Source organism: Temnothorax longispinosus, chromosome 1 (genome assembly GCF_030848805.1).
Source record: "Temnothorax longispinosus isolate EJ_2023e chromosome 1, Tlon_JGU_v1, whole genome shotgun sequence".
NCBI lineage: Eukaryota > Metazoa > Arthropoda > Insecta > Hymenoptera > Formicidae > Temnothorax > Temnothorax longispinosus.
In genome coordinates, this window is record NC_092358.1 from 15518046 (window position 1) to 15530829 (window position 12784).

Sequence of the window (12784 nt, forward strand, 5' to 3'; positions counted from 1 at the left end):
GATCGAGAGCCGGGGAGCGACAGGCGCAGCTACAGTACTCGCGACGAGCGAAAAACGGCTCTGACAACGGGCTGAACAGCACGGGCAACGCCTTGTGATAGTAACTCAAGATACTTGGCGCAGTAAGTAACAGATCGAGAAAACGTCAACAACGACGTATAGAGCGCAATACACGCAACACGGGTTACATACATACAAACGAACAAATAATCTCGGGGTAGCGAATGAGCGACACAAAGCCAAAGAAAGGCGAGACTTCATCACCGGCACGCAAACTAACAGCGAGTGAAGCGCAGCATCTACGGAAACCAGAGATAATCGCAGAGCTACGGAGAAGAGGCGTCGACGTCGACGATTCTCAAAGCAGAGACAGCCTACGGGCCGGGAGCACTTCGTGGGACTAGTGAGGTTAGAGCTCGAGAGCGCGGGGAAAGAGGCCAGACCGGCATCCTCGAACACAGTCGGTACAACTGGTAATGTAAACCTAAGGAAAACCGCGGATCGAGGCACGAGCAGCCACGCGGTAGAGGGAGGCAGCGAAAACGTCAAGAACGACGACGGACAGATCGACGATAGTAGCGAGCACGCGAGCAGTGACGACGACATGGCGCTTGACGCGAAAATATTTTTCAGGCTAGAATCGGACGACTGGGAATCATTCACGGAAAGGCTGGAGTTGTTTTTTTTTCGCGAAAGACATTACAGAGATGGAAAAAAAGCGAGCACATTTACTGACGCACATCAATGAAGATACGTACAAGCTGTTCAAAACCCTGACTGCGCCAGACAAACCAGCGACAAAAACATACGACCTAGTTAAGCTGCTAGCTGGACACCTCAAACCACCGCCGTCCGAAGTCATGGAGCGTTGCAATTTTAATCGCGCGAAACAAGAGCCAAATGAAACAGTCGCGGAGTTTGCGACACGACTGAGGCTACTGGCACTCAACTGCAATTTTGCGAATAACCTGAGCAACGGATTGCGAGATCAATTCGTGTGCGGGATCCACGAGGAGTCAACACGGATCGAATTATTCAAACATTCAAACCTAACGTTTGAAGATGCGTGCAAAGAGGCCACAGCGAGAGAGAGCGCAATGAAGAACGCAACAGGTGCATTACAATTGCTGTCAAACACGAAAGTTTTGCTATAGACCAACCAAAGAACCGCAAGCCCCGGCACAAGCAGCAAAACAAGCGCGCAAGTGGGCCAGCGCGCGACCAAGTGCAAGCGCAACAAGCAAGCACGCAACGCACGGGCGGAGCGACGTGCTACTGCTGTGGAGAAAATGGGCATGAGACAAAGGCATGCAAGTATCGAGACAGGAGTTGCAATTTTTGTCACAACAAGGGTCATCTGGAACGGGCCTGCATAAAGAAGAAGAAGCTGTCGAACAAATTTTTGTAGGAGGAGCACAGCGACACGAAGGACGAAAGCAACAGTGGAGGCAGCAGAGAAAGCAGCACATCCAGAAGCAACAACTACCTCGATTTTTTCAACATGGACATCAAGATTAATGTACACCATAGCGACGCAACCAGGGCTGACCCAATGCTTTTCGACGTAAAGATTAATGGTCAATTAATTAAAATGGAATTTGACTTAGGTACATACTTTAGCGTAATATCTGAAGGTTTTGTTAAACGTAAATTCAAAGATATTAACATTGAGAAATCAGAGATAAATCTGCTCACTTATGAAGACAATTCAATGGAGCCACTGGGCCAATTGAAAAACCTTAAGGTCAATTTTAATAATGTTACTAAAATTTTACATTGCGTAGTATTGAAGGGAAACAAAGTCCCCTTAACAGAAAGACAATGGCTCTCAGCGTTTGGGCTGTGGCCATTAAAGTCACTTAGCAGTTCAGGCATTGCGCTAAATAACAAACAAGCGATACATAAATTGCAGACGAACGACGTACGCGACAAATTATTAACAGAATTTGAAGTACTATTCAGCAATACGCCAGGCGTATACAACAAGCGCAACGTTAAAATTTATGTAAAACCAAACACCAAACCAGTTGCGCTTGGAGCAAGGCATGTACCATACGCGTTAAAGCCAAAGATTGAGCAAAAACTTGAACGGTTAATCAAGCTAGGCCATTTAGAAAAGGTAGAGTCAAGCGAATGGGCAACCCCCATTGTACTAAAGCACCGGTACTAAAGGGTAATGATCAGGTGAGAATTTGTGGAGAGTTTAAAGTTACATTAAACCCGCATTTAAAAGTAACCAAACGTCCTTTTCCGCGAATCGACGACATCTTTGCAGTAATGCGGAACGCCTCAACATTTTCTCAGCTGGATCTACCACACGCATACATGCAAGTACCAATTGACGTAGAGTCTCGGAAATATCTCACAATTGCAACGCATGCCGGCCTGTTTCGATACACAAAAATGATGGAATAAGGTACAGCCCTTGCTCCAGGCGAGTTTGTACAAATCATGGAGATATGTTTACAAGGAATTCCTAATACTATCGCGTACATGACAACATTTACGTAACGGGCAAAACGACTGAGGAACATCTTGAAAATTTGAGACTGGTTTGCCAAAGGCTAACGGAGCGCGGATTAAGGCTAAACAAGGATAAATGCGATTTCATGAAAGAGCACATAGATATTCTTGGGTTTGTGATAGACAAAGACGGACTGCACAAATCCAAAACAAAGGTTAAAGCGATGTACGAAGCGCCGCGTCCGGAAAACACTAAACAGCTGGTCTCATTCCTTGGACTAATTAACTTCTACGCGAGATTTCTGAAAAACAGATCAGATAAGTTATGACCGCTTTTTGATTGTGCAAACAAAGAAGTTTTCGAATGGACCAAGGAGTGCAAAAAAGCTTTTTGATGGGTTAAAAACGAGATGATTTCTAGCGCACTATGATCCAGACGACCAACTGGTACTAGCGTGCGACGCGTCCTACTACGGACTCTCAGCGATTCTGTCACACAAATACAAAGACGGCACGGAACGGCCAATCGCTTTCGCGTCGAAACGTATTCTAGAAAAAGAGCTGAACAGAGCAATAAACGACAAAGAGGCATGCGTCATTGTTATCGGGTTCGTTAAATTTTACGATTTTGTTTACGACCGTAAAATAACTCTACGCACCGATCATAAGCCGCTTGAAACCATTTTCGGCCCAAAGAAGGGCATACCACTGACATGACGGCGGCAACTAGATTACAACGCTGGGCAATTTTTGTGTCAGGGTTCAAGTATGACATTGAATGGATTAAATTAAAACAAAACGGGAATTGTGACGCGCTATCGCGGTTACCTATCGAGGACAATACGGAAATATTTGAATCAGACGTTACACAACTTCATTTCATTACCGAGGGCGCGAAGGTAATAGACTACGGAACTATTGTTTACGAGACAAAACGTGACCAGGTCTTATCGCGAATAACAAGGTTCTGCGTTTTCGGTTGGCCCACGAACAGTAAAGAGCTCCCCGAGGAAAAGAAACAGTTTTTCACAAAGCGTTATAAATTATCAGTTGAAAATAATTGTTTATTCTGGGGATACCGAATAGTCACACCGGATAGGCTACGAAGTCGAATTCTGGATGACCTACATTTGTCGCACCTAGGAATAGTCAAAATGAAATCGTTAGCGCGGTCTTACGTGTGGTGGCCCGGCATTGACACCGATATTAAAAATCTGACGAACCAATGTAAAACATGCGTGGAAAATCGGAAAGCACCACCACATGCGTTACTTACACCATGGCCGTGGCCAGAAGAAGCATGGCACAGAATACACTGCGATTTTTTGGGCCCTTTTTTTGGGGACATGTACTTAATCGTAATAGACTCTTTCTCAAAATGGCCAGAGGTATACAATTTCAAACAGGGCACAAGAGCATGTGATGATGATGATGATCTCGGCGCTACAGCCCGGTGTGGGCCTTGGCCTCCCTCTCGACGTCCTTCCATTCGTCCCTACTTCGCACCTTCTCCCACCATTGTCTAACCTTCATGGTCTTCAGGTCCTCCTCCAGGTCTTGCATCCATCTTTTCCTTGGTCCCCTCTTCCACGTCCCCTTCTTCCCTCCATGTTTCCATGAAGTAGTTTTCTTGGCAGTCTTTCCTCACTCATCCTCTCTACATGACCCAGCCAAGCCAGCCGGCGTGACTTTATAAATCTTACTATGTCTTTCTCCTCAATGGCTAACTCTATCTCTCTGTTCGTTCTTATTCTCCAAACTTCACCTTCCTTCACAGGGCCATATATCCTTCTTAGGATTTTCCGTTCAAATATACGTAGAGCTTTCCCATCGTCAGCTGACAGAGCCACGTTTCCGCTCCATAGGTTACTACCGGCCTGATAAGTGTCTTGTATAGTTTGAGCTTCAGATTTCTGGACAGGAGGGTCGATTTCAGGAGTCTACTATTGGCAAAATAGGCTCTATTTCCAGCCATTATCCTTTTTTTAATATCCTCTGTCATTGAGTTCTCGCAGTTTAGATCAGTACCAAGGTATTTAAAACATTTTACGCTTTCAAAGTGATACTGCCCAAAGGAAATGTTTTGTGTCGTTCTTCTATGTTCCTGCGCTGACATCTTCATATATTTAGTTTTTTCCTCGTTAACTCTAAGTCCCATTTTTCGACTCTCCTCTTCGAGGGTCTTAAACATTTCCTTGAGAGCGTCTAAGTTCCGTGCCATTAGTACTATGTCATCAGCATAAGCAAAAGCCTGTTTGGACTTATTTATTATAGTTTCTTTCATTTCCAGCTTTTTTATTGCTGCATGCAGGGCTAGATTAAACAGTGCTGCAGAAAGGGCGTCTCCTTGTCTTACTCCTGTTGTTACCTCAAAGGCTCCGCTGGTCTTTCCTCCAATGTAGGCCTTAGCTTGGGATCTTTTCATAGTCATCTCAGCTAACTTAATGATCTTCCTGGGAACCCCATACTTCTCTAGGGCTTTCAGCATCTTTCCTCTATTGATACTGTCGAAGGCTTGTCGGAAATCGATGAATAACATGTGCAGGTCGACATTGTACTCGTAACATTTCTCCATGGACTGTCTCATTACGAAGATCTGGTCGATTGTACTTCTTCCAGGTCTAAAACCGCACTGGTATTCCCCAAGGATTTCCTCAGCATAGTCGTTCAATCTTTTTAGTAGTATACTTGAGAAGATCTTATAGATGACGTTAAGTAGTGTGATCCCTCTGTAGTTTTCACACTGTAACTTATCCCCTTTCTTAAAAATAGGGCATATAAGGCCAATTTTCCACTCCTCCGGCATTTCTTCTCTTTCCTAGATTTCACAGATCAGACTATGTATTTTTCTAGTTAAAGCTCGCCCCCCATATTTTAATAGCTCAGCCGTAAGTTGATCCTCTCCTGGAGCTCTTCCATTCCGCTGGCGTTTCACCGCTTCCTCTACTTCCTCTAGTAGAGGCATAGTAATCTCTGGGTCTACTTTCATACACTTCCTCGTTCTTTTCATTCTTTTCGCTTCTCTCTTGTACGTTCAGTAGTTCTGCAAAGTACTCCGCCCATCTTTCCAGAACTTTTTCCTCCTCCCCTATCAATTTCCCATTTTTGTCTTTGCATGAGTTTGTTCTTGGTTGGAATTCCTTTGTCATCCGTTTGGTTGCTTGATATAGCTTTCTGCATTCATTCTGTGTGCTCAGCTCTTCAATTCTCTCCATATATCTCTTCAGATGCGCCTTTTTCTTTTTTCGGAGTGTTTTCTTTGCTTGTCTTCTACTTTCCCTGTATTTTTCATAATTTTGCCTTGTTTTCCTTTGAATCATAAGCAATCTGTCTGTATTCTTTCGGTCAATTTCTGCCCTGCATTCATCATCAAACCACTCCTCATTCCTCGTTCTCTTCTTCTCTCCTATGGTCTCTCTGGCGGTCTCCTTGATAGCTTTCTTGATTTCGTCCCATTTTCTCTTCACCACATTGTTTTCTATCAGATTCTCTTGTCCTTCTTCCAGTTTTCCGTTCAGCGTGTCCTGATAGTGGTTGAGAATCTCTGGTTGCCTCAATTTTTCTATGTCCCAATGCGGTTTCTTGAGTCCTTTAGCACATTCAACATTCGACAATCTCTCTCTGAGTCGAGCCTTTACTAAATAGTGGTCTGAGTCACAGTTTGGGCCTCTTGCTGACCTCACATCAATAATCGACGATGCGTGCCTTCTTGACACCAGGACGTGATCAATCTGATTGATTACTCCAGTACCCGGCATTTTCCACGTTCCTTTGTATATGTTTTTCTTTTCGAAACAAGTGCTTTTGATTATTAACTCATTGCTTTCTGCTAGGTGGGCTAGCATCTTACCGTTTAAATTTGTGTTAGCATGTAAGGAGTGTTTTCCGGCTACATGCTGTAAAAAATTTTTTCTACCTATTTTTGCATTGAAATCTCCAAGAACCCTGCTGAAAATGACCGATTAAATCCGATTGGTTCCGTATTAAATTTGGTGAAATTGAATCGGAATGAATGCGTTTTCAATCCGGTTAATTGGATGCCCGATTGGAAGTGAATCGGTTCTAATAACAAATCAATCGGAATCGTTTTTAATTTGGCATTTCCGGATTGATCTGAATTCGTCGTTATCAGTTTCAATCGTATTAATGCACATCCATTTTAATCGGGTGAATAAAGTGAGCACATGAATCGTGTTGAATCCGCATCATTCGTAAAATCTTAATACAACACCGAAATCGGATTTAATGCGATATTTCCGGATTCATCTGAATCCAAGTAAATCGGTTTCAATCGTATTAATGCCAATCCATTTTAATCAGGTGAATAAAGTGACCAAATGAATCGTATTAAATCCGCATCAATCGTGAAATTTTAATACAACACCGGAATCGGATTTAATGCGATATTTCCGGATTCATCTAAATTCTACTCAATCGGTTTCAATCGTATCTGCGCTTAATCCATTTAAATTGGGTAATGAAAGTAGCTATGTGAATCGGATTAAATCCACTTTAATCATTAACATTGTATATAACACATAATTTTTACGTAATAGAGTTCTTACTACAGGATTTCCTTTTGGTAAAGTCATGAATTCTATATTTGCAAAACTGTAAAATGTTTTTATTTAACCCTTCGAGAACACACAGGGTCAATTTGACTCTTTTTTTCTTTTTTTTTGCCAGAAAAATTTTTAGCCAAAAATATTAAACATAAAAAAATAAAATTTTTTTCGTAAAAAACTTTTTTTTTTTAAAAGAACACACTGGGTCAATCTGACCCTACACACACTTTGATCGTCTACTATTTTAAATTGACGAGTGCGATCAGCTTGAAAAAATTCTCAGATGTACTTGGAACATTGTTAAATCAATTAAGGGGAGATATACACCTAGCATGGTCAAAAAAATCGATTTTTTTTTTTGCATTTTCTTGAAGCTTGAGGTCTCAAGAATATCTGGTTAAAATTGCAAGTCAATATCTCGATAAATAACGAAGTTACAGCCGTGAGAGTGAACCGTCTCCGAGAGCGCGCGGGGCCTTCGGGACAAAAATGATGTTCAGGCTTGCTGTCTGTTGAGCCGTAATGGTAGAATGTTGCCCATATCGCTTTTTTCATGTCATCCTTGGAGTTACTGTTTCTTCGAATGGCTACGGATACACACAAAACAGCAATGAGAGCTTCAACCAACTTATTTGGAAGATAGCTCCAAAAACGATGCACAGCGGGGCCAAAATCGTTAACATTGCTGCATTTCTTGCAACATGCACGTTCAACAATGGTGTCACGTCATTGTTAGAAATCATGAACGTGTTAGGAATATCGGTCGGATCGGGCGCGCACTTGTACGCTGCGCAAGAAGACAAAACTCGCATAGCGAAAGCCGAGCTGCAAGCGCAAGAACAGACTAAAGAAGGTCGAATACGGCGCCGACAACAAAATTTAGAAAATATGAACATTCCGTTGACCGCAGAAGACTTACACTATGGAGCTGGTATCGATGATTCCATGTAAGTTGACAAATTTCATGATTTATTCCCAAATTCCCAAATTTTCAAACGCGTTTTTCTCAAAACCACGTTTTTCAAATCGGTACCCAAAATTTCTCGAAAACCAATGAACCGATTGCCTTGAATTTTTTTGTGGTTATTCTATACATCATTATCTAGTACTTGTCATAGGATTTTTTTTTTCGTTGCTTAGTTTTTGTTTTATAGGCAAAATAATAACTAATTTTTGGTCGAAAAATCGCTATGTCATGTTCAAACGTCCGCCATTTTGTCATAAATCGATATTTTCAAAATCGGCTATGACAAGTACTAGATTATAGTATCTAATTTAATAATCTTTTTGGTTTTTTTGTTTCAGATGATTTTTGAAGAAACGCCAGTGGGTACCGTTTACCCGGATTTTTTTACGGCGCTCCAAAGATTATACCACAACCTCGTCAATTTTTGATTTTTTTAAATAAAAAAATTGGACATATTCTTGAATGTGTATACTTTTAGATAGAAAAACTCCCAATCCGAAATTTCAAATAGTTTTCCTTAAAAAAATTCACAAAAATGACCTTTTTTTCGGCCTCCTAGGTGTATATCTCCCCTTAATATAAATAAAAAGTGCCGTTGAAATTATTTACATATTTTAAAAAGTTTAAAAAAAAATTTAAATTTTTTTTAATTTTTTAAAATATGTAAATAATTCCAATGGCACTTTTTATTTATATCAATTGATTCAACAATGTTCCAAGTACATCTGGGAATTTTTTCAAGCTAATCGCACTCGTCAATTTAAAATGGTAGACGATCAAAGTGCGTGTAAGGTCAGATTGACCCAGTGTTCTCCGTGAATGAAAAAAAAGGTGTGTTCTCGAAGGGTTAAATAAATACTGCACATTGTAATAAATTTGTAGTACAAAGAATGGAATTATAATAAAGTAGTAAATAATCCTGTTTATATATCCGGAATTCACGGATTCTATCAGTTTGAATCGGTCAGTCAATCCGTTTAAATCATTATAATTTCGTGATTTCGGGGTTCACGAAATCATAACAATTTAGACTGATTCAAACCGATAGAAAACGGGTGAAATTACATCCTTGAGTACGAATCCGTTTTAATCGTTTCCAATCGGTATAATCGTTATGAAATTATAACGATTCAAACCGATAGGAACCGATTGAAATTACATCTTTGAATACCAATCTGTTTCAATCGTTTTCAATCAGTGTAATCGTTATAAAATCATAACAATTCAAATCGATAGAATCCGATTGAAATTACATCCTTAAATACCAATCCGTTTCAATTGTTTTCAGTCGGTGTAATCGTTATAAATCCGTGATTTCCGGATCAAGAATCCAGATTCATGCGGATTCAAAATTTTTAATCGGATTCAATCGGTCATTTTTAGCAGGGAAGAATCAGCACATCATACTTAGGTATCTTGCTGCATTCCCTGTCCAGTTCGTCATAGAAAGCGTTCTTTTCCTCCTCATTGGCATCTTCTGTAGGCGCATAAGCCGAGATAATGGATAAGTTTCTAAATCGGCCTTTAAGCCTTAGTTTGCACATTTTTTCTCCTAGTGGTTCAAATCCAAGGTAACTTTTCTTCATTTTGGAGTTAATGATGAAGCCTGTTCCGCGTTGTCCCGTTCTTGTTTCGGATCCGCTATAGAACATGGAGTAGTTTTTCTTGTCTATCCTTCCGTTACCCTTCCACCTCACCTCTTGTAGTGCCACCACGTCCAATCCGTATCTCAGTACTTCTTCAGCAACCTCCATCATTTTTCCTGCCTATAGCATGGTTCTTACATTCCACGTCGCCAAGGTCAATACCATATTCCGTTTTCGGGTCCTTAAGTTTTTGCTGTGTCCGTCACCAGTAAATCCGTTATTCCGAGGCATCTCTGAGGGTTTCGTAACAAGAGGTTTTTCCGAGGTGGGGTTGTTAGCCCCACGGCCAACCCCCAACCTGGAGGACCAGTTCCCTTCTCTTTCGTTCCCCCGTCTTCCCTAGGGGTTGTTTACCCTGGCTCCAACGGGGGTTAACAGCACCACCACTTGAAGGCGAGATAGGGTGGAGTATGAGAGGTGAGAGGTATCATTTCCAAAGATCTACCATTCGGTGCACTTCACTACTCCCTATGGTGCCACACGAGCATGTAAACTCGTGAAAGTCTTCCAGGAATTATTCGCGCGACACGGGCTGTGTGGCCACGTAGTCATGGATAACGGGACAAACTTCGCGAGCAAAGAATTCAACGAATTTTTAGAGCGATTTCAAGTCAATCACAGTTTTTCGCCACCACACCATCCTGCGACAAACGGAGCAGTGAAAAATTTCGTCGGAACTCTCAAAGACAAAGTTTCAAAAATTGTAAAAGGGGGGAAAAGGGTGGACACGGCGGTGAACCAGTTCCTTTTCGACTATCGCAGTACACCACATTGTACGACAGGCAAATCACCGGCGTACCTTTTGTACGGACGTGAGCTTCGAACGCGTTTTGATTTGCTCCGACCGAATTTGCGCGCTAAAGTCAGCGAGAAGCAAGGCGCACAAATAGGGTCTCGAACACAGGCGCGGGGGGTACAATTGTCAGCGGGGGACGCCGTAATGGTTGACAACTACGGGAAGTCAGGCGGAAAACGCATCCCAGGCGAAATTGTTGAACAATTGTCACTATCAACTTTCCGAGTCCAGACCGAACCAGGAAAGGTAACTAAACGTCACACTAGACAGATCATCAAACCGTCGCGGCGATCGGAGCGCCTAGCAATTAAGAAGAGAGCGATTATTTGAAAAAGGGGGAGAATTGTGATGTATGCGCGTGGAGAGAGAAGGCACTACGTACATGTGTGTGAGTGCGTGTGAGGAGAGCGAGGCGCTCGCGTGGTTAGACGACATTTTCCATAAAAGTAGAGGGAATAATGTTGGTACTAAAGAAAATCCCTAGGCGATACAATTTAATTTTTGTACCTTATTAGCACTGCGTAAGTAGTAATCTGTTAGCTAGAGAAAGCTTTTTTCAAAATATACGCGCACGAATACAAAATAATCAAACCTTTTTGACACATGCGTGATAATGAAAAGACAGTATTTGTTATTTGTTTTAAGACTTCTATGTAATCTTCGGTATTTCTATTTTCCATTATTGTATACCGCTATACTTATATAATGCATATCACTTTTGTTAGCTTTCAATGATGAATATATCTTACATAATATATCAAAGTACATGCGTGAACGGGAGGAGTTTGCTCCTCTGCACCCCTCCCCCATGCATGTACTTTATAATTTCGCTTTACAATTTAGCATGTACTTTAAGTTGTAAAGCGAGGTCCACGCTGCCTACCGGCGGGGTGGCTGCGAGGGAGGGGGGGCCGAAGGCCTTTCTTGCACCCCCTGCGTGTGTGTGTATGCATTACATTTACAATTTAATATAGTCAGGATAAACTAATAAAATCGGTAAATGTCTAGAAAAAAGGCGACTTCACCGATTTCAATGACCTTGATATATGTTGTCAATGTAAAAGTATTTAAGTGTTTAAAGCGCGTCAACTAACCTAGGTGGCACCTCGTCTTGCGTGGAAAGTGTATGCGTGAACTATTTCGACATATTAGTCATTTATGCCTTCCAATACTCAAAATAGCTGCTATATTTTACAACCTTTTTTTGTTAATAACTTTTTAACGAATAATGAGCAACGGCTAAAACCTTCTGAAGGTTACTCGGGGTCATGACCTTGATAACATATATCAAGGCCATTGAAATCGTGAGGTCGCCCTTTTTCTAGACATTTACCCACATACACACACACACACACACACACACACACACACACACACACACACACGGGGTGGTGCGAGGGGGGGCCTTCGGCCCCCCCTCCTTTGCATCCACCCTGCCGGTAGGCAATGGTAGGCGTGGACCTCGCTTTACAACTTAAAGTACATGCTAAGTTGTAAAGCGAAATTATAAAGTACATGCATGGGGGGGTGGGTGCAGAGGATCAAAGCCCTCCCGTCCACGCATGTACTTTGATGTATTATATAAGATATATTCATCATATGAAAGCTAACAATAAGTGATATGCATTTTATAAGTATAGCGGTATACAATAATGGAAAATAGAAATACCGAAGATTACATAAAAGTCTTAAAACAAATAACAAATACTGTCCTTTCATTATCACGCATGTGTCAAAAAGGTTTGATTATTTTGTATTCGAGCGCGTATATTTTGAAAAAGGCTTCGCTCTAACTAACAGATTACTACTTACGCAGTGCTAATAATCTACAAAAATTAAATTGTATTGCCTAGGGATGTTCTTTAGTACCAACATTATCCCCTCTACTTTTATGGAAAATGTCGCCTAACTGCTCGCGTAGATATGTAAGCCGGAAGTGAGTTAAGAGAGCCACGCGTTGAGACTCAGAGAATATACGTATCAAAGTTGAATTAACAACGAGTTATTGCATCAGTTCACCCTCTCGCATCCTAAAGTATCCTCGCACCAACGGCAAGACGAAGACATTGCAACTTTTTTTTCAAGTAGGTACATCTTGATATTTTTTCTAAGTTTTGCTAAATACATGTTTTTAATTTTCTATAGGTATAAAATTTTATATTAATTTACTACAATCGACTAATTATGTTTACTTTTGTAATGATTTTTAGTAAATAATATAAATAAAGTTTAAAATTAAAAAAAAAAACATCGTAATTACATCATTTTTTTCAGAACTTTAGTATTAAGACGAAATTAGAAATACTTTTTTTGGTTTTGCCAAAAGCAGATACTTTTAAAATTAATT

The 12784-nt window shown here is 41.1% G+C and overlaps 3 protein-coding genes across 3 annotated transcripts in view; 2 read left to right on the forward strand and 1 right to left on the reverse strand.

Annotated features, from left to right (window-relative positions):
- The window catches only part of Spri (Src homology 2 domain-containing protein sprint), a 541914-nt gene that overhangs the window by 88644 nt on the left and 440486 nt on the right, over positions 1-12784 (forward strand). The gene's annotated exons all lie outside the window — the stretch shown is intronic.
- On the reverse strand, positions 9375-9752 carry LOC139809592 (craniofacial development protein 2-like). The gene has a single exon (XM_071772606.1). It carries the CDS (start codon positions 9750-9752, stop codon positions 9375-9377), a length of 378 nt encoding a protein of 125 aa, XP_071628707.1.
- LOC139809640 (uncharacterized) lies at positions 10192-10767 on the forward strand. Its single transcript, XM_071772735.1, has one exon. It carries the CDS (start codon positions 10192-10194, stop codon positions 10765-10767), a length of 576 nt encoding a protein of 191 aa, XP_071628836.1.

Coding starts and splice junctions, on each gene's coding strand:
- LOC139809640 (XM_071772735.1), top strand. CDS start 10,192: ATGGATAACGGGACAAACTTCGCGAGCAAAGAATTCAACGAATTTTTA.
- LOC139809592 (XM_071772606.1), bottom strand. CDS start 9,752: ATGATGGAGGTTGCTGAAGAAGTACTGAGATACGGATTGGACGTGGTG.